The sequence below is a fragment of the Sarcophilus harrisii genome, chromosome 4 (assembly GCF_902635505.1).
Source record: "Sarcophilus harrisii chromosome 4, mSarHar1.11, whole genome shotgun sequence".
Taxonomy (NCBI): Eukaryota; Metazoa; Chordata; class Mammalia; order Dasyuromorphia; family Dasyuridae; genus Sarcophilus; species Sarcophilus harrisii.
Window position 1 is genome coordinate 23,596,949 of NC_045429.1, and position 26,742 is coordinate 23,623,690.

Genomic DNA, 26,742 nt, shown 5'->3' on the forward strand with positions numbered 1-26,742 from the left:
CAACTTCCCCATATGAAAACTTAAGAGGGCATCAGGCCTTTAAAATTCAGATTCATTTCTCCACATGCCACCACAAAACATATTTCAAAGAGATGAGCAATTCATGAGGATTTCTGGCCATGGATCCTCACCCTTTATCAGAGACATTCCAAATGCCCATAGATACCAGATAAAGTGCTTTACCATGAACGGTCATCATATGCAGTAGGCGATCAGCTACTTCCTGGGGGAAACTCCCCAGCTCGTGCAGGCACAGGGTCCCATCTGGTCTTTCAGAACAGAACCTCTCCAGGTCAGAAGCCAGGACAATCAGGCAGATGTCAACCAAGGAGTAGGGAGATGCTTCCTCCTACCAAACGAAGCCCAAGCAAAGATATTTTATCAAAATAAAGAAACCTAAAATGACTAAATGTTAATATTAACCAGTTAATTAAGTGACTTGACATTTGGGGAAATGATATTAAAATCCAATTAACATTTATAAAGCACCTACTAAATGTAGGCTACTGTGCTGTCTTGAAGATACAGCATGTATGCAAATCGACATAATACAAGGAAAAATTGGATGGGGCAAAGAGTTCAATGTATACTTATCCAACACTTCATAATCAAAAAGTGGGTTATATACATCAACTGCAATTTCATCCAAGACACAGCAACTGAAATCTTCTATTTACCTCTTACAACACAATCTAGGTCAGCATCAATGTTCTGCAAGTTATGTTCTCCAGATTATGGCTGGCCAATTTCATCCACTATAAATTTTTGCTTTTAGTCTAAAACTTGGATTCTTTATCTCATTCTCCACCTTTTTCTTCCTCTTCCTCAAACCCCGTATTATGACAGAGAAACCTCTTCTTCATCCAAAGGAAATATCTGCCTCTAAAGTCCATTCTCTTTGCCCCTTCCTTCTTGCAGCAGACCTGACCCTCCTGCTGCCATGCTCATGCCCATCCTCCACCTTCTATCCTGTTTCATTCAAGCTGGCTCTACCTCTCCCCCCACTCACTCTTTCCCATCCCCTAGAATACCCAGACCTCCCTAATTTGGCAATATATACTTCCCTTAACTTTTAGGCTAGTTGTCATTCTGTTTCTCTACTTTTTTTCATAAAACTTTCTTGAAAAAAACTCACTGCCTGACACTTCCACCCACAGAAACCTGGCTTGCTGCCATAAAAGCAGCCTGCCCTCAAAGGAGCTTCCATTCCACTAGTGGAGCACAACATATAGAGAAAGGGATGCATATATGTATATATATAACCTATATATACACACACATATATTTGGAAAATATCCACACAAGCAATGTTGTTGTTTTTTGTTTTTTTTTAAACAAAAGCTACTCTCAAATTGGCGATTACAAATAACCATGTTCAATGACTCCCCCCCCCTCCTTATTTATCCCTGACCTCTGAAGAATTCAAAACTATCCGACGTCCCCTTCCCACTGGACCCTTGAATCTCACAGGCTCCGGGCCACTACTTTCCTGGTCCTCCCCTCTACTAGGGTCCTTGTCTTCTCCATCAGTGGGCTCACGATGTCCCTTGACTGCTTTGAGGTGGGTCCACTACCTAGGTCTTTTAATATCCCAGCCACTCCCGCGGCCCGCAGCCACTTGCAAGAAACCTTCCGGGATCTGGCACTGAGGGTAATGACCTTTCCCCACACCCTCGGGCCTCCCACAGAACTTCGCCGGCCCTGCAGCGGGTACTCTAATGGGTCTGTTTCGGCAGGTCCCTTTACTAGGCCGGCTACAGTTTAAAGCGCTAATCTCGATTCTCTCTCCTAGCACAAAGCCCCGCAATCTAGGCCAGCAGCAATCTATGGCTAGAATTTGCTCAATTGTATTAAAATGGATGCAGGATCTCAAAGATATAAAGGTTAAACGAAGTGTTTGGCAAGAAAAAGGCTCCTAGAATTGCAAAGCTCTCCCAGCCCAGGGCTCCGGCCACGCTCGGGCACTGGCTCAGGGAGGCGCCCTCCCTGGCGGCCCCGGACTCCCGGACTCCCGGAGGCGGCCCCGCGCCGCGGGCGGATGGGTCTGTGGAGCCTGCGCTAACCCGATGGGCTCCATCTCCGAGGAGCGCGGCCAGCTTCCTCCTCAGCTCCCAACCGACGCTAAGGCGGCTCCTCCCCCGGCTCCCCTCGAAAACGGAGGCCGGACGGGGCGCCGTCAGGTGGCACTTAAGCCGAGAAAAGAAACGCAAGTTGCAAAATAATTGTCCGCAAACCAGGCTGGGAGTCTCCGTGGCCCTGGCGGACAAGCGGACCCCTCTCGGCCATTCCAAACGCGCACTGGGCGCCCCCGCCCCCGACACCCCCGAGGGAAGGGCAAGTTACGGAAGGGAAACGCAGTCCGCGAAAAAGCCCCGCAGCTTTGCAGCCTGGGGGCCGCCGGCGAGGGTCGGACGCCCGGCCCGAAACCTGCGGGCGACTGACGCTGGGCTGGGCAGGAAAGGAGGCTCGCGAGCCCCAGTCATCCACCGCAGTAAGAGACACGCACACACATCACCGGGCCCTGGCGCGGCCCCCCAAACGCCTCCGGCCAGCCTCCGTGTCTCCCGCCGGGGCAGCCCTTGCCGGCTTGTCCTCCGTTAGAGCGGGGGCTCCGGGAGGCCACGGCGCCGGACACAGTAGGCGCTTACTAATTGCTTCCAGACCTTGACCAAGGTTCCCCAAAATTGCCTTGCCCTCCCCCCTCCAAGAAGAATGAGTGAGCATTAATTAGACGCCTGCGGCGTGCAGACACGGCGCAAAGCGCTTCACGACGTCACCTTTCCGGGTGACCCCAGCCGCGCTCGGCTCCGCTGAACCCCGCCACCGCCGCGCGGCTCTCCCCCACTCGAACTCCCTGCCCCGCCCCCCCCCGCCCCCGGGCGCGGTGGCCGCTTCCCCACCTGGACCACGTAGCAGCCCGGAGGGTCCTCCAAGGCGTTCGGGGTGACGATGGTGCGGGGCCGCAGCCCCGGGTGCAGGAAGTGCACCATGGGGCCGGACCCGAGAGGCCACCCGGAGGCGCCGGGGCCGGAGTGCGGACGAGGAGGCGGCGGCCGCCGGGGCGCGTGCTAGGCCGGGGCCGCACCGCCGGGACTAACGGCCGCCACCGCCGCAGCCTCCGCTGCCAATGCCGCTACTGAGGGGGAAACAGGAAATCCGGAGGGGCGGGGCGAGGGGCGGGGAGGGGCGGGGCCGAGGCGGGGCGCGGAGGCCGCTTCTCCTCAGGCAGCCGGGAAAGAAGCGACGCGGCGACCGCACGAGGAGACGGAGGCCTGCGCCGCACGGGGCAACTGGGCCCAGCGAGCGTGGGCCCGCCCCTGCTCTAATAGGCAAAGCTCGCCAAGCCCCGCCCCTCGGGCCGGCGAAGGCCACGAAGCTCCTCCTTCTGGAGGCAGAGTCCACGAAGTCCCGCCCCTTCGGGCGCCGCAAAAGCCCATTTCTCATAGGCAGAGCCGGAGAAACCCCCGTCCTATAGGCAGAGCCCACAAAGCTTTCCTCCCATAGGCTACGCCTGGGAAGTCCCGCCTCATGGGGGCAGAGCCTGCGAGGCTCCTCCCTTCCCAGGAGCACCATTAAGCCCCTCCTCTCTCCGGCAGAACCCTAGATGCAGCTCCGCCCCTCCCGGGAAGCCTGCCCCGCCCTTCCCAGATTTCTGTCAGTTAACTAGCACTTCCCTAGGGGGAAGCCGGGAGCTCTAGCTATGGATTGCTACACAAATGCAAAAACCGTCGTCCCAGCCCCTTCCCCTGCTCCCTTACCCTTTCCCCTTTCACCCCATCCGCCCCCGGAGCCGCCGAAACAACTCGGTGCATAACAATAGCACTTTCCCCGTCACGAGGCTGGCGTGTCCGAGGGACTTGCCTCCGGGTCCCGGCTAGAAGTGGCGGAGGCTAGGAGGGCTTTCTGGGAGCCCTCTTCCCTCAGCTGTCCGAACGCTCTTCCTGAAGCCGTCTGCGCTTCGTTCCTTTACTTGCCGGGAGAGCGCAAACTGGAAATGAGCCCCCCCTTCCCCGCCCCCTCCTACCTCACAGCATCCCCCCCCCGGGTCCTGCCACCTCACAGCATCCCCCCCCGGGTCCTGCCATCTCACTGCATCCTTCCCCCGCGGGTCCCGGACCGCAGCGGCGCCCCGCCCCTTCCTTGCACCAGACACTCAGCCCAGCACTCCCGAGATTCCTTGGCGTCCCCCACGTCGGGAACCCCTCCCCTGCCCTCTGCAAGTCTCCGCTAAAACCCTCCTTTCCGAAGAGGGAATTGGGAGGATCCCCATCAATTGGGGAACAAATTGCGGCGTGTAATTAAGATGGAGCGCTCTCTGCGAGCAGCCGCCCTGTAATCCCCAGGGCAGCCGCCAGGGAGTGAAGCCCAGCCCCTTTATAGCCTCCCTCAAAGCCTCGCCTCCTTTCCCGGCCGGCAGCTTTCTCGGAGACGCGTCTCTCCCCTCGGCTCCGAGGGCTTGAGCTCCGGCCGCCGTCCTTTGCGTTCTCTGCCGGCTTCCTGAGGTCCTCCCGAATGTGTCTTGGGTTCTGTGGGGGAGGCAGGGGGAGCGCCGCGGCCTCTGCTTCCAGGCCTGATTCTGTCCCAGCTCACGTGCTCTCCTCACGGGGGGGGGGGGGGGGGGGGGGGATCTCGGAGACCTGGAGTAGCTCCGAGGGCCTGCTCCGGCCCGCCTTTGGCATCAAGGCCGCTGAGTCAGCACCTTGGATTCTTGCTCTGTTCCAGCTGTCAGAGCCCTGGCCCGTGACGGCGCTGTGAGAAGCGAGGGACGCTCTCAGGAAAACCTGGCGCCAAGGGGGACGGCCCGCGCAAAGCATCAGCTGGGAACGAGGGCCCCTGATGGGGCGGAGGGGTGCCCACAAGGGGGCTCAGTCCGAGGAGAACCCAGAGGCCGTTCTCTTCGGCCAAAGGCGGGTTTGGGGCCGAGGTCACGGACAAAATGAGGCGGAAGCGGAGGCCCCCAGGGGGATCACAGTTACCCGGGGAAGGGGCGCCCCGGGAGGTCGGGGCCTGCCCTTAGCTGGCAGCTACACCCGGAAAGGGCCTTGCCCCCGAGAGAGCTAGTTACGGGAAAGTGGCACTGAGAGGGGGAGACGTGCCCGGAGAGGCTCTCGGAGGCTGGCCCAGCTGCAAAGCCCGGGCCGTCATTCTAGGGCAAACTCCGTCTCAGGGCCTTGGGTTTCCGACTAAATTACCTCCAGAACGGGCCGAGAAGGAAGGAGGGAGGGAGAGAGGAAGGCAAGGAGGCAAAGACTGACTGTCTGGTTGGCGGAGTCTTTCCATTATGGGCCCAAGCGAATAATTTTTATCAGTTCTTCAGTTTCTCTCTGTCCACCATAACCTCCATTCAACACGACGATCCAAGGCAATTCTGAAGGATTTAGGATGAAAAAGGCTGCAATTCATCCCCAGAGAGAGAACCGATGCTATCTGAATCAGATTGTTCTTGAGGGATTATTATTTTTTTTTTGGTCTTTGTTTTTGCCCACAACGTGATTATTATGGAAATATTTTGCATGTTTATACATGTATGACCTATATTGAGTTGCTTGCTTTCTCAATGGCGGGGGGAGGGAAGAGAATCTGGAACTCACAGTTTTAAAAAAAGACCAAGGTTTAAAATTGCTTTTATATCTAACTGGGGGGAAATTAAATGCTAAACAAATGAAAAAAATACAGACCTATAACTCAGGAAAAAAAATTAATTCCTTTCTTTTGAAGAATCTTTTCCTCTTCTTTCTTAATTCTAACCCCTTCCCTCTAGCAATTGTCTCCAATTTATCCCAAAAAAGTCTGGTGAAAACCTAGTTGTCTCCAAGTTGTTGTCTTTCTCCCCCATTAGCCCGGAAGTTCCTTTGGGGTCTTAGCACCGTGGCTGGTGCTTAGTCAGTGCTTCCTGATTGAAAGACTGAAATAAGAGTTGAACTCTACTGAGCCACCATAAAGAGCTCCAATCATGTCCCCAGCCCCAGACAGAGCCCCCCCTCTGCCTCTCCCAGGCCCTCCCCGTCTGACACTTGAAATTCAGTCCTGCAGGCCTGTGGGCTAGGAAACAAAAGATTTGGGGATTCTCCCCCCCCCCCATCTATATACAAGGGAAGAGAGAAAGGTCAAAGAAGATGTCAAAAATGGATTAGACAGAAAAAAATAGGTTGCGTCTTATTTTCCTCTGATTTCTGTTCCAAAGAGAACTGTCTTTGGGCTGCATGGTTTAGTTCAAAGTGGGTTGGATCTGAACTGTTAAAAACGCCAGTGACTCCTTAGAGGCCCAGGCTCAAGTGATATGGTTTAAGAAGCAACTGCTGGCTCCAAAGTATGAGATTGTAGGTACCAAATATTGGGGTCCAGTCACGTGAAAAATTCACAATGGCCGTCCTCTTTGGCAAAAGGTAGATTTATTTTATTATTTTTTTTGCTGAAGCAATTAAGGTTAAGTGATTTGCCCAGGGTCATACAGCTAGAAAGTGTTAAGTGTCAGAGGCTAGATTTGAACTCAGGACCGCCTGACTTCAGGGTCCCTGTGCCCCCTGGCTGCCTCTAAAAGATAGATTTATTTAGGAGAAGAGTTTTCAGACAAAATGAAGAGAAATGATAGAGCAGAGGAGAGGTAACTATGAGAAGTGGAAGAGCATATATAGTTAGCAAGAAAAGGGATTTTAACAATTAATGATGGAAAAGACAAGTCCCCTTGTGGGGAACCGGGGGAACCAGGGGAAAGGGAACACTCCAGGAGGTTGGCATATGTCCATTAGCTAAATCAATACAGGTGTTTAGCCCCGAAAAGAGTTATAAAAAGGAGAAAGAATGGGCAAGGACAGGAGAGACACCATGAGCAGAGCACTGGGTGCACTATACCCCAAAAGGGGTTCAGCCAAGACGGCGGGAGCCGTGGGTAGGTTTGTAAGGGAAATCTAATCTCAGGGATTTGATGTAACTCCAATTTCTGAAGGGATGTGGCAAGGCTGGGTTGCCTAAGCCCTCCACAGAGGGTGGCAAGCTATGGTCAAACTGATCCCAATCAGTGCCCTTCCCTACTTGCCCAGGAAGCAGTTCTGTCAGTCCTTAGGCCCTCTCTGCCCACTGCACAGTTACTGAGGACCTGGTCCCAAGGCCAAGCGCCTGTGCCTGGTGTTCCAAGCCCTCATAAAGCTTACACTCACACACACTCTCACACACATACTCACACTCAGACACACACATTCACACACACACACACACACTCACAGGCTCACACACATTCACACTCACACACATTCACACTCACACATTCACACACACACACAAATTCACACTCACATACACACTCAGACTCACATTCACACTCACAGACTCTCACACACACACAAATTCACACTCACATGCACATTTACTCACAGATTCACACACACACACACACTCATACACACACACATACATACACACACACCCTCATTCCCCTCCCCATTCTCTTCAGTCCAATGACCAGCATCCTGGTTGTTCTTCAGAAGTGACCATCCATTTATCTCCTCACTATGTCAACCAAGGGCTCTTTGCCTTCCACTCCCAGTCCTGGCTTTTCTGGATTCCTTCAAGGGCCCCCTTCCACAAGGATCCTTTTCTCACCTCCCTTAATGTCAGTGTCTTCCCATTGTGAATTGCCTCCAATTTAATTGTAATTAAATTAGAGTAATTTAAGTAATTTTTTACTCTGGTCTGGTTTGTATTCAGCTGTTTCCAGGTCTCCCCCTTTGGATGGAGAGCTTCCTCCAAGGCAGAGTGGGCTTTTTGCATCCCCCTCACACACACACACACACATACACACATAGACACCAGAGGGTCTTGAATAAATGCTACTTGATTTGATGGGTTGGTTGTTGTCCTTTAATCTCAGAAAGAACCAAGATGACATCACTATGCTAGTCAAGTTAGAAGGTGTTGGATTGTGGCTGATCAGACCAAGAGGAGCTTGGAGTGCTCTCCTACGTCCCTGTGAACATTTGGAGTGGGCTCTCTTACTCTGCTCATCTCTTGTTTCCTCTGGGCTAGTTCATTTCTGCTTTGCTCCTAGAGCACGGCCCCTTCTCTGATGAGGGCACGCCATGCTGGGCAGTCCCCTGCCAGTGTCTCCCATGTCATACCATCATTTCTAAATGTTTAAGAGAGACCTCAGAGTGTCCTTGTCTTGCTTTTTTCTGCCCACCTCCTGGGCTTGCCCTGTGTGAGTTCTCCATAAAATAATCTTTTTGGCAGGCATACATTTGGCATTCGAACAATGTGGCCAGCCCAAGGGAGTTGTGCTCTCTGCAAGATTCCTGCCATCGTTCTCCTTAACAGGATGACTGTACACCTGGAAAAAGATCATTTACCCAAGAGCCAGCATAGCTCCAGAAGGGGCTGAGGAACAGTGATCATGATGTTTGTTGCCTGACAATCCCAGGAACAGCACAGGGATCTGTACACAATATTTGTAGATCTGAGCAAGGCCTTTGATCCTGTCAGTCGGGATGGTTTATGGAAAATTATGTCAGAATTTGGTCGCCCAGAGAAGCCCATCAGCATAGTACATCAGTTTCACAAAGGCCCGCTCACCTGGTTCAGACATGCTCCCAAGCTTTCCTGGTCACCAATAAAGTGAAACAAGGCTATGTACTTGCTCCCACGCTTTTTAGCACAATGTTTTCAGCCATGTTGTCAAATGCCTTCAATAGAGACAAACAGGAAACCAAAGTCGATTTGAAGAACTGGGTTCAACACCTCTCCAAGGTGTGCCCTGGGCCTTTTCCAATCCCACCCTGGAAGTTTGCTCTAGCCCCGAAATTCCTACACAGGAAGTATTCTCCTCCCCTGTGGTCTCTGCTTCTGATCGGGGCTCCTCTCAGCACCTCCACTTAAAGAAGTCAGCTCTGTGGTCAAAGGATATGAACAGACAATTCTCAGATGAAGAAATTGAAACTATTTCTAGTCATATGAAAAGATGCTCCAAGTCATTATTAATCAGAGAAATGCAAATTAAGACAACTCTAAGATACCACTACACACCTGTCAGATTGGCTAAGATGACAGGAAAAAATAATGATGATTGTTGGAGGGGATGCGGGAAAACTGGGACATTGATGCATTGTTGGTGGAATTGTGAATACATCCAACCATTCTGGAGAGCAATTTGGAACTATGCTCAAAAAGTTATCAAACTTTTTGATTCAACAGTGTTTCTACTGGGCTTATATCCCACAGAGATACTAAAGAAGGGAAAGGGACCTGTATGTGCATGAATGTTTGTGGCAGCCCTCTTTGTAGTGGCCAGAAACTGGAAACTGAATGGATGTCCATCAGTTGGAGAATGGCTGAATAAATTGTGCTATATGAATATTATGGAATATTATTGTTCTGTAAGTAATGACCAACAGGATGATTTCAGAAAGGCCTGGAGAAACTGACAGGAACTGATGCTGAGTGAAATGAGCAGGACCAGGAGATCATTATATACTTCAACAACGATACTGTATGATGATCAGTTCTGTTGGACCAGGCCATCCTCAGCAACGAGATCAACCAAATCATTTCCAATGGAGCAGTAATGAACTGAACCAGCTACGCCCAGAGAAAGAACTCTGGGAGATGACTAACAACCATTACATTGAATTCCCAATCCCTCTATTTATGCACACCTGCATTTTTTATTTCCTTCACAAGCTAATTGTACAATATTTCAGAGTCTGATTCTTTTTGTACAGCAAAATAACGGTTTGGTCATGTATACTTATTGTGTATCTAATTTATATTTTAATATATTTAACATCTACTGGTCATCCTGCCATCTGGGGGAGGGGGTGGGGGGTAAGAGGTGAAAAATTGGAACAAGAGGTTTGGCAATTGTTAACGCTGTAAAGTTACCCATACATATAACCTGTAAATAAAAGGCTATTAAATTAAAAAAAAAAAAAAAAGTGAAGGAAGATAGTCCAGCCATACTAGATCTCAAACTATTGTAAAGTGGTAATTATCTTTTTTGTTGTTGTTTACATTCTCTTTTTTATTATTAAAGCTTTTTATTTTTAAAACATAAAAAAAAAGAAGTCAGCTTTGTCTCCATCCTTTTTCAAGGGGCACTCTGCTTTTCAACTCTGGCTTTCCTCCCATTAGAATGGAACCTCCTGGAAGGCAAGGATGTTTTTCTACTTGTATTTGTATGCACAAAGGCTAACATAGAGCAAATGCCTAATAAATGCTTCTTGTCTGATCTCACCTCCTAACCAAACCATAAAACAGTATTGTTCCACAGCCGGGAATCAATGGGTATTTCTTTATTAGCCTCTGGATGCCAGGCCCTGTGCTGGGCACTGCAGACACAAGAATGGAACAAACAGTCCCTGCTTCCAGAGAGCTGTTTTGTAACAGTGGAGACAGATCCATCAGATAGAAACGTTTCCAGACGAACTATCCATCTCGCCCATGACAGCCCCTTGGGCCTGTGAAAACAAAGGTGGGGGCTCCCCCCCCTCACCTACAGAGCCAGCCTGGCCAACAGAGCCACAGAGCGGTTACAGATGAATGGAAGGCATTGATTAAGCACTTACTAGGTGCCAAGCATGGGGCTAAGGGCTGAAATACAAATGGAAGAAGCAAGGCCATCAGCCTTTCTTCTGCTCAGGTTTTCCTTTTCAAAAAATCTCACTCAGATGACTTTGTAAGTCCCTTTTAGCTCGAAATCGATGTTCCTAGGACGAGAGAAGAGTTGTGGTCTGAACTTCAACGCTGAAATTATCATTTCCTTGGGTACTGAAAGAATGGGTGGATGAATGGGATTACTGGTCCCTGCAAGCAATTTCTAAAAAAATTACAGAAAACTGGAAGGCTATCACAGAAATGGCAAGAGATTATATATAGACATATGTGCGTGTGTGCATTGTGTTTATGTGCATATACATATATAGATCTTTATCTCTATTTATATGTGCAGATTTGGAAGAAAAAAAGAGAATGTGGTTTGAAAAAAGTAAACCAGTGACTAGCTGACCAATTGAGGTCAACCTCAATTGCAAGCAAAAATCTAGATTATATTATTAAGAGCTAATTAGCAAAAACCTAGATTATCTGTTAATAAGAGCTAATTAGCAAAATCTAGAAAAAAGAAGCAAATAACACTCATAAGGAAGCAATGATCATAGCTTAGTTTAGAATAAGTCATACCAAATAAACCTTATTTCCCCTTTTTGAAAAGGGTTCCAAAGAGAGTGAATAATACTATTTATCTTCATTTTCATCAGTTGCAGATAGAAATATCTCTCAGCTCTCTTCCAGGTAGCTAGATGGCCCAGTGGATAGAGCACTGGGTCTAGAGTCAGGAAAACCTGAGTTCAAATCCAGTTTCATTTTATTTTTTTTATATATTATTTTTTTTTTATTTAATAGCCTTTTATTTACAGGTTATATGCATGGGTAACTTTACAGCGTTAACAACTGCCAAAGCTCTTGTTCCAATTTTTTACCTCTTCCCCCCCCACCCCCTCCCCCAGATGGCAGGATGACCAGTAGATGTTAAATATATTAAAATATAAATTAGATACACAATAAGTATACATGACCAAACCGTTATTTTGCTGTATAAAAAGAATCAGACTCTGAAATATTGTACAATTAGCTTGTGAAGGAAATCAAAAATGCAGGTGGGCCTAAATATAGGGATTGGGAATTCAATGTAATGGTTTTTAATCATCTCCCAGAGTTCTTTCTCTGGGTGTAGCTGGTTCAGTTCATTACTGCTCCATTGGAAATGTCAAATCCAGTTTTAAACACTTACTAGCTCTGTGATTCTAGGCAAGTAGCTCAATTTTCTGAGGCAAATAACCCTTGTCTTTCAAGGTTGTTGTGATGATCAAATGGGATAATGGTAAAGCACTTGGCCCCTAAGAAGAGCTATATAAATTTATTATTATAGGACTCCTCTTACCATTTCTGTGACTTCTCAGGCCAAAACACCCTTCTGGGCTCCCATTCCCATGCATCTATGTCTTCCCTTATTAGAATATAACATACATGGACTGTCTTATCTTTTTTATTTTCATCTCCAGGCCTTAGCCCAGAGCTGGGAACACAGCGAGTGGCCTTCCCTTCATCTATAACCGCTCTGTGGCTCTGTTGGCCAGGCTGGCTCTGTAGGTGAGGGGGGAGCCCCTGCTTTGTTTTCAAAGGCCTGAGGAACAGTCAAGTGGCAGATTGATACTTAGCCTAGAAATTTATTTCTATATACCTGTTTGTCTCCAGTTAACAGTGCCAGCTCTCTGGGAGCAAGGATTGTGTAGTTCATTCTTCCTATTGGTATCTGTAGGGCCTGGCGCATCGTTAGTGCTTAATAGATGCTAGATTGTAGGGCTGGATCCCAGAGGGGGAATGTTAACTTGAAAGCCCAAATCCCCCATTATATGTGACCCCCCCAAGCAAACTTTCTGCACGCTTTGCATGTCGGCTCAGCAGCCACTAAAAAGAACTCCCATTGATGGATACCTATTTTCTGGGCCAAAGTACCATTAGTGGGGAGAGAACAGAGCCAGGGAAGATGAATGACCTGAGAACATGGAGGAAAAGGCCTAATGGGAAGCATGTCTGTGTGGGGAATGAAGTGGCTCCCATGAAGCTTGGGAAGTCATGCAAAGGGGGCACAGAGAGGGGCTCTGGTGTTCCAAAGAACACTGATATGGTCTTTTCAGAAGCAAAGTTAGTGCACTGCCACCAGCACCCCAAACTCACTCTGGGGCACCTCCCCAACTTTTACTCCCCCTGGCGGGTTGAATCCCTAGAAGGCAGCCCACTAGCATTCTCCACAGGGAAAAACCGAAAGGCTGGAGTTTCAGTACTGTTGCCAATGAGCCCCCACCTGGGATGCTCCCCATTATTAATCAACATCCCCAGTTCTTATTTTATGTAAACTTGCTTTGCCCAAATTCAACTTTATATAAAGAATGATGTAAGAAAAGGCCTTTGTTAATTTACTTATAGTAACATGCTCCCGCTGTGCTCCTGCCCCCCAGCTCAGCGTCCCACGGCCTTCCACCAAAATCATCCTCCAAGTGAAAACATCATCTGTTCCCACAGGGTTGCAAGCTTTGGGGTCGTGTGGGACAGTGGGTACCACCGACAGAGAGGTTTTCAGAATGTGAGAGGTTAAGGGAGGTTAGGATTCACAGAGCAATTAAGTGATCAATAGAAGCCTTGAGCAAACAAGAAATTGGGGGGCTAGGAAGGCCCAGGTGGATTCAGCCAATCAGAAGGAGTCTTGTGGTTTTGAGAAAACCACAAACTTAAGATAATAGCCCATCCAGCCCAAACCAGTTGGGGTCAATGACCTGACCTGGCCAAATCACTACTGAGCCTGCCTAATAGGCGAACTGAATATTAAACACCCAGAGGAGTTTTCCACAGTTCTTGAACATGGGATGTATGATGGGGGAGCATGTTTGATACACATTGAGGGGAAACAAGTAGTGGGCGTGCCAGAAATACTGTAACCCCGATAAAATGGACCAATCCCCTCTCTGAAGGGAGGAGCTCGTCACACAAGCAAGTATAAGGGTTCCCCCACTTCTGTACTCGGGCTCCCTCTTCCCGAAGAGGAATGGGCCCCGCTTCTGGTGAAAGACAGTAAGACGATTCCTTAAGATTCTTCTTTAATAAATTATCCTTGATGTCGAATCTAACAATAAGAACAGACACATGGAGAGCCCTCCGCCATTGTGGGACAGTCCGATGAGGGCTTGGCTTGCCAAGTGCCAAGAAAGGAGACTTTTGTCCCGTTCTGCCCCCTCGCCCACCCAGCCCCTGGGTGTCTGGCTCCCATCTCTCCATGTCTGTCCCCTGAGCCTCCCTCCTCTGGGTCACCATCTGTCTCCGCTGCCTGCCCCATAGTTTCCTTAGGATTTGGACACGGCTCCCTTGGAGCTAGCCTTGGCCCCCACAGGCTCCTCCTTCTGCTTCCATTTCTCTGTGTCTGGCTCCTACAAGTCCCTGAATGGTGTGCCAGCCCATCCCTCTGGGCATGTGGCCCCTTTTCTGTTTTCCTCCCTCCCTCCCCCACATCCGTGGGCAAATTCACATTTTGTAAAGTATCATTTCATGTAGAGGTCTGCAGAAGGAAAGTGGGACTCTCTGTATTAGCTTTTAGAAAAGGGATTTCCTGAGATGGCAGAGCAAGAAAAGTTATTACAAAACAACTTCCTCCAACCAGGGCCATGTTCTCCTCTTGGACTCACAAGGTTCCTCGGTAGAGTGGGCTCAAACTTAAAATCCAGAGACAATCAAGCAAATGCACAGAGAGTATCCAAGCCGTGTCTCCCCTTTCCTGCTGAAGTCCTTTCCTCTCCTTGTGAAGTCATCGTGAGGTCCTCTGCTGGGATATCAGTAGGAGTATCTATCTAGAGATTATTGCAGTTCTTTTACCCCTAGAGAAGGGTCACGATTCCTGGAGACGCTGCCTTCTTCAAGGGGAAGACCAGCACCTCGGTGAGAAGCTGGCCCAGCCTTTTCCAGAGCTCTGGTTTCCACCTCTCACCTGCAGCATCAAGACCCTCCAGCATGTGCGATGGCCACATCCTGGCTGAGCCGTCTCAGTAGATGGGCCCAGCCAGGTGAAGGCCTCAGACATATTAGTCAGCAAGGGACATGGCCACCCCGAGCATGGGAAGGCTTCCCCCGGCAGGATGGGCAAATGGGAACAATCTGTTCCAATGACAAGGAAGGAGGTTTGAAGGAGGCGCTTCCAGCTTGGTCAGACATCAAAGCCAAGGTCATCCACTGCAGTCATCCTGACTTTTATCTTGCCACTGGACTTCAGTGAGAGAGTAAGGCTGATGACTTTGTGAAACGCTGCTGCACTTAAACCCAGTTCATGCACAAGTCAAGACATCCCCCCCATGATCTCATCGGTCCTCTTCAAAAATGAAGGCAAAATAGTATCTTTGCAATCTGTCTACAGGTACCTTCTCTGGTTTTTGTTTGCTTGTTTTTCTCAAAAGTATTTTACTAAGATGGCGTACATGTGATATGTACATGTATATTATATATTTTTCTATATAATATATACATGCACATGTATGTATGTGTACATGTCTGTGTGTGTGTATGTGTATATATATATATATATATATATATATGTAAAGAGAGTTTCCAGCATTCATTTTTGTAAGACTTTGTGTTCCAAAATTTTCTCCTTCCCTTCCTTCCTTCTTCCTCCCTAGGACAGCAAGAAATCTGATATAGGTTAAATTCATGCAATCATTTAAAACATATTTCCATATTTGTCATGCCGTGCAAGAAAAATCCCTCCAAAAGGGAAAAAAAAAACACAAGAAAAAAACAAACAAACAAACAAATAAGGTGAGAATAGTACGCTTTGATCCACAATCGGTCTCCATAGTTCCCTCTCTGGATGCAGATGGCATTTTCCATCCCAAATTGCTTTGGTATTGCCTTGAAACGTTGCATTGTTGAGAAAAGCTAAGTTTATCAGTTGATGGTCACATTATCTTGTTGTTACTGTGTACAATGATCTCCTGGTTCTGCTTGCTTCCCTCAGCGTCAGTTCATGAAGACTTTCCAGGTTTTTCTGAAATCAGCCTGCTCATCATTTCTTTCTTTTTTTTTTAAAAGCAATCTTAACAATAGCTTCTTATATGTTATGGAATATTATTGTTCTATAAGAAACGATCAGCAGGATGATTTCAGAGAGTCCTGGAGAGACTTACAGGAGCTGATGCTGAGGGAAATGAGCAGGACCAGGAGATCATTATACACAACAACAGCAATACTATATGATGATCAATTCTGATGGGTGTGGCTCTCTTCAACAATGACATGATTCAGACCAGTTCCAATTGTTCAATGAGGAAGAGAATCAGCTACACCCACAGAGAGAACTATGGGAAATGAGTATGGAGCACAACATAGCATTTCCATTCTTTCTGTTATTGTTTGCTTGCATTTTTGTTTTCCTTCTCAGGGTTTTTTTTTTTTTTTTACCTTCTTCCTAGATCTGATTTCTCTTGTGCACCAAAATAACTATAAATATGTATACATATACTGTATTTAACATATATTTTAACATATTTAATATATACTTAAATATCTGCCATCTAGCAAGGGGATGGGGGGAAGAAGGGGAAAAGTGGGAACAGAAGGTTTGCAAGGGTCAGTGTTTTGTAAATAAAAAGCTATAATAATAATAAAAAAGCTTCTTATTTAAAAAAAATACATGCAAAGACAGTTTTCAATGTTTGTCTTATTATATAAAGCTTTTTATTTTCAAAACATATGCATATTTTCAACATTCACACTTGCAAAACCTTGTGTTCCAATTTTCTTTTCCCCTCGTCCCCCTCCCTTAGACAGCAAGTAATCCCATGTATGTTAAAATGTGGAATTCATCTATACATATTCCCACATTTATCATACTGCACAAGAAAAATCAGATCAAAAAGGGAAAAATCCTGCTCATCATTTCTTACAGAACAATAATACTCTATTATTTTCATAAATACTGTAATTTATTCAGCCATTCCCCAGCTGATGGGCAGTCACTCAGTTTCCAGTTCCTTGCTATTACAAAGAGGGCTGCCGCAAATGTTTCTGCACATGTGGGTCCTTTTCCCTTCTTTATGATCTCTTGGGGATACAGACCTAACAATGAGAGTGCTGGATCAAATGGTGTACACACTTTTAGAACTCTTTGGACATAGGTAGCTTCTCTGTTAACAGCCACAACTGGCACCAAATGGATTCTGCAACTTATTTCATTTGCTTGTTCTAAGTCTGATGGTTCTTCTGACCTTTTAAGGTTCACAAGGTCATAATCTGACTGATTCCATGAATATTTTATAACCCAAAATCAAAAACAAACCAAATCCATTTACCATGTGCTCATGGACGCATGATAATTCAGTGGGAAAATGGAGTTTTTGCTGTTCCCCTCTGAGAAACTCATAATAGTGTGGCCTGGCTCACAGCTCGGGAAGAAAAAAGATGAAAAAGTCTTCTGGCTCAGCACCTCCTAAGGAACCGATTCTTTCCGTTCTCCCGGCAAATGAGGAGGCTTTTCACCACCACATAGAACCAATTACTCATTGTTTCCCAAAGCTCCATGGACTGGAATTGGGCAGGGAATATCTGCGTATGTTCTGTATGATCTACCAGGAAAGTCTGAGCCCTCAAAGGCCGTTACATGCTATAGTATTGGCTTGATTGATTGTGTGACCATGGATTGATTGTGTGACCAGAGCAGGTGATAACGATAAGTTTAGGAGTAGGGGTAGAGAAGGCCCATGGGAAGATGGATGACTGGATGGGATATCAGATATAATGTGAGATAACCCTCTTCTCTCCTGGTTCCATCACAGACTTGCTAATTAATTTATGGGATAAGAAAATGGGACCACAAGAAGGGAGACCTTCTGGGCAGATAGGGGACGTCTGGTTTTTTGGATTTTTATTAGGAAAGACCATGGAGGCAGCAAAAGGGCAATGATGCTTCAGTCACGCCTTATATAAGACAATACAGAGACAAGTAGGGAGGAGGGAGGAGGGACAGAAGTCCAGAGGTCCTGGGGACAGAGAATGAGGTGGTGGAGGAAGGCAGGCAGCTGGGGAAGAAAATGGGGAGCAAGTGCAGACTGGAGCTGGGTACTCTCCGCTTGCACCTCCAGGAGAGGGAAGAGATCTGGAGGCCGGCAGAGCGGGGCTCTCATTTTTGGAGTTGGGGAGGGAAAGGGGAACTCTTCAAAGTGCCTCAGGGATGCTGGGAAGATGGCGGAGTGAGTGTCTCCAGATTCCCCGCACAAATAGAACAGATTTGTGCCTCAGGGAGGTGAAAATTTCAGAAGACTGGGGCAGATGCGACCCAGGCTCTGGGCTGGGGATTAACCAGTCTAAAGTGCAAACCCCTCTGAGCCAGCTCCACAGAAACACCCGGGGGGAGCCCTGGGGCAAGCTGGGATGCTGGGGCCTCCACAAGAACTGCAGAGACTTTCACCTCCATGATCTGAGTCCCAGAACACTGAGGGAATCCCTACTAACTGGGAACAGCAGGCCCAGGTGCACTGCTGAGATGCTGCCCTGGGCGAGAAGGAGCCAGTACACCAGGAGGGCAAAGCCCGAGGGGCAGGGACTCTGCTCCCTATCGGCACTTGCTGGAGGGGGGAGCTCTTGGTTTGGGGTTCCTAGGATCAGAGGTGCTTACACTAATACCTCTTATTTAAAAAAAATGAACCAGCCAAGAAGAACTCCATCATTGAAACATATTATGGGAACTGTGAAGAATGAGGTTCATCTTCAGAGGAGGACACTGAAGTAAAAAAAAGCTTCTACCCCAAAGAGTAAAATGAAATGGCTCCTTGCCCAGAGAGGATTCATAGAAGAACTTAAAAAAGAATTTAAAATCAAATGAGAGACATTGAGGAAAAACTAGAAAAATAAAATAAAAACCATCCAAGAAAAACGATTATGAAAAAAAGTTAATTAGGAAAGGAGATTTTGTCTCAAAGACAAAAATAACTTTGAAAATTAGAATTGGACAAGGGGAAGCCAGTGAAGCTATAAGACCAAGAAATAACAAAACAGATTATAAAGAATGAAAAAATAGAACAGAATGTAAAACATCTTGTAAGAAAAACAGATTTGGGGGAAAAAAAACAAACGCTGATCTGGAAAACAGATCAAGCAGAGAAACTATAAAAATAATTGAACTGCCTGAAAACTATGACCAAAAAAAGAACCTTAACACAATAATGCATGAAATGATCCAACAAAATTGTCCTAAAGTGATTGATAAAACATGAAGGGAAAGTAGAAATAGAAAAAAATCTACTTCAATGTGATCCCATGTGGAAAACACATTGGAACATTATTGCCAAATTTTGAAACCCTCAGTTCAAAAAGAAAATTTTTCAAGAAACAAGAAAAAAAAAAAAAAACAATTCAAATATACTGGAGCTACAATTCGAATTGTACAGGACTTAACAGCAGCCACAATAAAAGACCACAGGGCCTCGAATCATCATAATCGACAATCAAAAGAATTAAGCCTGTTGCCAAAAATATCATATCCAGCAAAATTATCTATAATATTGAATGAGAAAAAATGAACATTTAACACTTGCAGATTTTCTGGACTTTCTATCAACTAAACCTGAACTTAATAGAAAATTTAACATAAAAGAGCCAATATCAAATCAAAGATCAATTATCAGGAACTCAACATGGACAAATTGTTTATGTTGTTTTTTTTTTTTAACATGGGAAATGAGTAGCATATGATATTAACAATAGGGAATCTCAAAAGAAAGATTGGGACAGAGTTCTAGGTAAAAATAATAGTGTCATACAAAGGAGGTGCAGAGAAAGAAAAGACACAGAGGCATTAGAGGGATGAGGAGAGCTCATTGTCCTGAAAAATCTATTCACATCCAGAATGGGTTAAAGAGGCAACACTACATATATACATAAAGGGTACAGCATCCTCCAAAATTTGTAAAAGATAAAAATAAAAATAAAAAAAGAAGGGGGAGAGCTGGGCAGACTGGGAAGCAAAGGGTATGGGAAAAAGACAACGGAGGAATCCATGGATGGAGGAAGGTTAAGTAATAGCAAAGCAAGCTAAGAGCAGAATTAAAGCAGAATCAGCAGGGATAGGAAAGATGTGTGTGTGTATGTGTGTGTGTGTGTGTGTATGTATGTCTACACATGTATACATAAATATATCCTTTTTTAAACTATAGCCTTTTTGAGGTGGGGGAGGGATGAAAAGGGAAAAAAAGAATAAAGTAAAAAAGGTGAGCAGAGGAAAATAAAGAACAATTTGCAAGGAAGTAAAGAAAAGATGAATACTCGTGAATGTAATTTCTTCTGCTATCATATATACTTCCTTGATCTGGTAATTTGTTGTTACATATTTTGAATTCTCCCTGATGTTCTGCTAGTCACACGACAATGTTCTCAATTGTTTCATTTTTTCCCTAGTAAATTTACTTATTTTTAATACACATTACTTAATAAATCATGTTGGGAGAGAAAAATCAGAGCATAAGGGGAAAACCATGGGGGAAAAAAAAAAAAAACAGAAAAAAGAAGTGACCATAGCATGTGTTTATTTACATTCAGTCTCCTTAGTCCTTTTTCTGGATACAGATGTCATTTTCTGTCAAAGTCTACTGGGATTGCTTTGGAGGTTTTCATTTTGGTTTGTATTCATTTTCCCTTTCTTCTTATTCTGTTTTAAAAAATAAATTAACACCCCCCCATCACCCCCCCCCCCCAAAGGTACTGCCTTACATTAGTTTATTTACATAGCCATAAAATCTCAAAGTTAGCAACACCTGGTATTCTGTTGGTCTAGTGGATGTCTGGAGCTTTTCTGAAGCTTACAGATCAGGGCAGTTAACAGGGCTTCCCATGAGTTAACATATAATCCCTGGCTGTAGTTTTTAGTTAATTTATGAGACAGTTTGCAGAGAACCATTTTGTTCCCTTAATCTATAGGACAGTCTGTAAGTAACTTCTAGGTTCTCCTTTGCTATCTTATTTCCTTCTATTGTTACTTTATTTTCTGTACAACTAGAAGGGGTGGGGATGGTCAAGGAGACCAGAACGAGATACAATTTTAACACAGTCCCATAGGGAACTAGTTGAGTTTCCACAACTCACCAATCAAAATTTGAAAATTAGAATTGGGCAAGGGGAAGCCAGTGTAGCTCTATGAAAGACCAAGAAATAACAAAACAGATTATAAAGAATGAAAAAAATAGAACAGTATGTGTTCAGTCCAAAGGAGTAAATCCTCTTAGAAGAGAAGTTATAACTTTCAGGATTTCTCCTGCTTAACTCAGAGAAGACTTAAATACATATTCTTTTAAAATAAATACTAAACAAAGAAATGAATGTTAATGATAAAATGAATGGCACACACCCTTGGAGAAAATGCTTTCTTGAAATTACCTACTCTCTTTTTCAGTTTAGTAGATCATGAACAAAGAGGACAACATCTCTTTATTTGGTTAATAAAAAAATATTCCTTTTGGTGTGAACACCCATAAACACCTTCAGAATGAACTAGCTAATGGTTGTGATAAAGGTGAAGAAGAAAGCCTAGATCTCTATTGCTCTCTAAGTATTTGAGGAGCTTTCACCTGGCAGAGACACTAAGCTTACTCTGGCTTGAGAGTCCAGAATTCAAAGTAATGGGTGGAGTTTACCAAGAGGCAAGATTAGGCTTGATATCAGGAAATTCTTTCTTACCATGGGAGCTGTCCAAAAATGGAACCCAACCTTGGCCTTGGGAGGTTCCCCTTCTTTGGCGCCTCAAAATGAGTTCCATAACCACTCGTGAGGTTTGTTGTAATGGAAATTCTTTCCCCTACAGGAGTTGGGCTAGAGTTCCCAGCCAACTTAAAATCCTTTGATTCCTATTGGTTCCAATGTATGTTCCTCCTTAAAGATAAGGTCACTTGCATAGTAATAAATAAATAAATTAAAACTAAGTGATTATAAAAAAAATTAAGTTCCTACTGAAAAATAATAACACTAGTACAGGTCACACTCAGGTCTCGAAACACATGCTATATTTGGAGGGAAAGTGAAAACAGGATGCAGACTAATACGGCAGATGCAGTGGGCACTGTGCTCTTGACTTTAAGGAGAAACCAAGATCAGAATCTTTGTCCTTTTGGGACTGCAATCTGATACTTGCAGTAAGAAAGGTCTGTTCCATTCTCGGAAGGCTGAAATGTTGGGTCATGATAATAACTCTAGGTTGAGTTGGGAAGGCTTTCAAATCCAGGATCTCATTTGGGCCTCTTGTAACTGGTGTTGAGCAGGGTTTAGAGTCCTTATTTCAAAGAGTTGAGTTCAAGATCAGGACTAAGGTCCCTTAATATATCAGCCTACCTTTGGTTTAATCAGAGAACTAGGTCTTGTTTATTTGGAATCACAGCTTCACTATTCACTTTTAGAATTTGAAAAGACCTAAGAAATCACCAAATCCAACCTCTTCCTTTTGAAGAAAAGGCTCAGAAATAATGGTTCCTTGTGATGACCGCGCTAGCACCCAGGACACCCCAGAATCAGCTGGAGTCAGGATAAGCAAAAGTCCGTCTTTATTCTTGATCTTAGATTCGGGATTGAACAGGATGGAAGCAGAATCTCCACAACCACCTTCTACCTCGTCTCCTGCCAAGGAGTGTCCCTCTCTCTTGTCTTACTCCTAGTAACCTACCTCCTAGTCCCTCCTACAATCCTCTATACACCAATCATTGAGCCAGCACAGATAGTGGAAAGGACCATTTTCCAAGCATATGCCCATAGAGTATTGTCCAATCAGTAGTTAGCCTCAAGCGCTCAGCAGTCCCGACCTCAGTGCATCAACACAATAGTTTCAGCCCTCTACATCTCCCACTTTCTTTTGTTTTAGAACATAGGTGATCACGCCATCCCTGACTTCTCAGGATGGTGAGAGTCCTCAAAAGGAGGTGATCACGCCCTCCCTGACTTCTCAGGAAAAGAGGTGAAAACACCAAAAAGGAGGTGATCACAAACCCCCTGATTTCTCAGGAAGGGAGGTGAAAGCACTAAAAAAGAGATGATCACACCCTCCCCAACATCTCAGAAAGGGAGATGAAAAGCACCAAAGGGACGTGGGGATTGCCAGTGGGCTTCTGGGCTGAAGTCTCTTATTAGAAACAGGTATGCACAAACCCATCAGCATGAGAGGTATTACACGAGGACATAGCAATAATGTACAGGCTGTTAGTGATGACTCTCCCCACAGTCAGCACAGGCTCAATATGGTGCAACAGACATGAATTGTATATTCAAGTAATGATGTAACGAACAATATAAATCAATATAGTATTATGAGAGATTTCTGGAAGTCCTAGAAGGAGGTTATGTAAACAACAGTCACACATATGCCTTCTTCAGCAGCCAAGAAATGGTCCAAAACCAATCTATTGTCCATTGCTTCATGTGTCAGGGAATCTAATGATCCCAGCAGATTTTGAAGTCCTGCAACAGTCTTATTATTTCTCAGAAAATCCAATGATTCCTGAGGGTTTTCAAGTCCTACAACAGTCTTATCATGTCTCAGAGAGTCCAATGATTCCTGAGGGTTTTCAAATCCTACAACAGTCTTATCATGTCTCAGAGAGTCCAATGATTCCTGAGGGTTTTCAAGTCCAACAATTTTTGATGTTCATGAGTCAAACGCCATAACTGCCACGCTCTTTCAGTGGTGGGCACAGTCAGCACCGGAACCATCTGATGTTTCTTGGGTCTTCTCCTTTGTTTCTGTCTCCCTCCCATGGACAAGGTGAATACAGCTAGTTGGCACTCATCTGATTCCTTCTTCACCTGTGGAAATACAAGCAAACCCTCTTCCCCAAGCAGTTAATCTTTCTGGTCCCTTCCATTCATCACTTTCTGGGTCTCTCCACATCACCTGGCGATTATCTAAAGAAAGTGGAGCCGCTCACACTGGACACTGCTCTTCCGGTGGGTTATAAAACCTGTCTGCCGGAGCCAGTGCATCTTTGTCAAAAATCAAGTAATTAATAGTATAAAGAGCTAGATTTAGAAGTTCTCTAGGGTTACCTGTGGTTCCCCCTTTTTTTTGTTTTTGGAGGAGCATCTTTTTTTTTTATTTAATAGCCTTTTATTTACAGGTTATATGCATGGGTAACTTTACAGCATTAACAATTGCCAAGCCTCTTGTTCCAATTTTTCACCTCTTACCCCCCCCACCCCCTCCCCTAGATGGCAGGATGACCAGTAGATGTTAAATATATTAAAATATAAATTAGATACACAATAAGTATACATGACCAAAACGTTATTTTGCTGTACAAAAAGAATCAGACTGAAATATTGTACAATTAGCTTGTGAAGGAAATCAAAAATGCAGGTGGCCATAAATATAGGGATTGGGAATTCAATGTAATGGTTTTTAGTCATCTCCCAGAGTTTTTTTCTGGGCATAGCTGGTTCAGTTCATTACTGCTCCATTGGAAATGATTTGGTTGATCTCGTTGCTGAGGATGGCCTGGTCCATCAGAACTGGTCATCATATAGTATTGTTGTTGAAGTATATAATGATCTCCTGATCCTGCTCATTTCACTCAGCATCAGTTTGTGTAAGTCTCTCCAGGCCTTTCTAAAATGATCCTGTTGGTTCTTACAGAACAGTAATATTCCATAATATTCATATACCACAATTTATTCAGCCATTCTCCAACTGATGGACATCCATTCAGTTTCCAGTTTTTAGCCACTACAAAAAGGGCTGCCACAAACATTGGTGCACATACAGGTCCCTTTCCCTTCTTTATAATCTCTTTGGGATATAATCCCAGTAGTAACACTGCTGGATCAAAGGGTATGCACAGTTTGATAACTTTTTGAGCATAGTTCCAAACTACTCTCCAAAATGGTTGGATTCGTTCACAACTCCACCAACAATGCATCAATGTTCCAGTTTTCCTGCATCCTTGGAGGAGCATCTTAATGTCTCTGTTTCTCTTCTCTACTATTGCCAGTCCTTGAGGATTAAAGGGTATGCCAGTGGTGTGTAAAATCTTATACTGTGCGCAAAAGTGTGCAAAATGTTTAGAAGTATATGCAGGCCTTCAACAGCAGCCCTGGCTAAAAAACCGAGGTACTCATTTTTAATCCTAATTGTTGTAAAATGTCTCTTCCCCACAGATTAATGGGGATTTTTTTCAACTATAAAAGGAGTAAAAACTCCTGTTTCACCTTCAAATATCCATCTCATAGGGGCAGCACTAACTTCAGCTGCTATTGATCCTCCTATGCCAGAGATGTAGGTGTCTGCCTTAATCTTTGGCCAGTAATGACTGTACGATCTGCACCTGTTTCTACCAATCCTTCTAATGGTATGCGATTTATATAGATCATAAGCATAGGTCAGTCAGCTGTTACAGCTGCTGTCCAGTATATTCCTGGATTTTGTGGTCTGGAGTCAGAATCTGGGTGGCTATCACCAGATTGCTTATTAGGATTCTGTATGAGTAAACCTGATGCTACTACTTCTCCTGGGTGAAAAGTCATTAATTGTCTGCCTGTATTGGTGACTGGGATATTATCTACACATTCCCCAGTTTCCCACATCAGTGTGTGGATGGACACTGTTTTGTAAGTGCTTTCAGGAGGTGAAATGGTCAAGCCTATTGTGCCTGGAGGCAAGGGATTCATAGGCTGGAGAGGAACAGATTTCACTTCTCCAGGGGATAGCTCATTTGTCCCAGCTGCATACAACTCTATTCTAATCCCTTTCTCCCATCAAATTGCTTCTTGGATGATTGGTCATGTCTGGGTACTGGACTTCTAGGCACTCTCTGGATGTGGCATTGGCTGCCACCATGCCCCAAGTGTTTTTTGTCTGGGGCTCTGGGGCTGGGCCCCTCATCCTGTTTCCCTGAATCAGTCTACATTCTGAGGCCCAGTGGAAGCCTCTGTTGCATTTTGGACAAGGGATATCGGGTCTTGTTCTCCCACCCTGTTTTCTCATTCTGTCTCTATACCAACATTGAGCTTTCAGATGCCCTACTTTACCACATTGAAAGCATCGATGAGTCTCTCTGGAAGTCTTTTGCCAAAAGGCACCCTGTCTTCCCATTTTCGGATCTTGGGGAGTCTGCATCATATCCTCGCTATAAAAGGCATTTGTGCCCACTGTGGCACAACGTCTTATGAACTCCTTTAAAGGAGCATCCTTGCGCAGTCCTAGTATAATTCTTCTACAAAGCATTTTCTTTAGCAAGTTGCCTTATAATGTCTGTTACTGCATTTTCATCATTAGTTCTTGTGATAGCTGTCTGCAGACATCCCACAAAATCAGCAAAGGGTTCATTTGGCCCTTGTGTTATTTTTGTGAAGGCTTCACCCTTGTCGTTTTTATTGGGGAGAGAAGCCCATGCTTTGATAGCAGCAGCAGCAATTTGCCCATATACTGCTAAGGGATAATTAATCTGTACTGAAATTTCTGCATAAGAACCTACACCTATTAGTTGGTCACAGGTGATTGGAGGATTAAGTCCACTTTGACTATTTTGTTGGGCTTGTATCTTACAGAGCTCACTATATTCAGAAAGCCACAACAAGTTTTGTCTAGGTTCTAAGCATGTCCTTGCTCTAGATTTGTGGTATGAGTTTGAACAATCTGAACTTATTGCTGACAATATAATGTGGAGCGAAGCCTTGTATATGTGAGAATAGGTTATGTTTTAAGGTTTAGGTTAAGCTTTATGTGAGAATAGGTTAATATTTTAAGAGGAACCAAAAGATATTTTGTGTGTTAAAAACTAGAGAAACATTAAGAGAGAAGAAAGATTTATTTTCCCAGAACGATCTCACCATACTGAGACTTCCAGAGAACTTTGGAAGCATGATGGTAGATCAACTCACTTACAAATAACTGTTTTATGACTAGAGGGTAAAATTAATAAAAATGAGAGCACATACTAACATGTGAAGATTGAAGGATGATGAGAAAGGGATTACTGGGTGGCTGGGAGAAATTTGAGAAGCACTTGTTTTTTAAAGTAAAAGGTGAATTACCAAGAGCCAGAAAGGTTTTCATTTACCAGCAGCTCCTATAGGGACAAAGAAAAGGGCAGGACAAAGGCAAGAAAAAGCAACAGAAGACCCATTGTGTTGGTAATGGTATTGCCAATGGTGATGGTTGGGTAATAGCTCTTTGGCATCAACCTAAGAGTC

General features: G+C 45.0%; 1 protein-coding gene across 1 annotated transcript in view; it reads right to left on the reverse strand.

Moving 5' to 3' along the window:
* Window positions 1-2,990, reverse strand: part of ZYG11A (zyg-11 family member A, cell cycle regulator) — a 32,372-nt gene extending 29,382 nt beyond the window's left edge. Inside the window, exons 1-2 of the mRNA XM_031969102.1 lie at window positions 2,901-2,990; window positions 184-349 (exon numbers count right to left, since the gene is read on the reverse strand). Of these exons, the coding sequence (XP_031824962.1) occupies window positions 184-349; window positions 2,901-2,990 (256 nt within the window). The remainder of the gene's footprint in view (window positions 1-183; window positions 350-2,900) is intronic.
* Window positions 2,991-26,742: the final 23,752 nt, after the last annotated feature.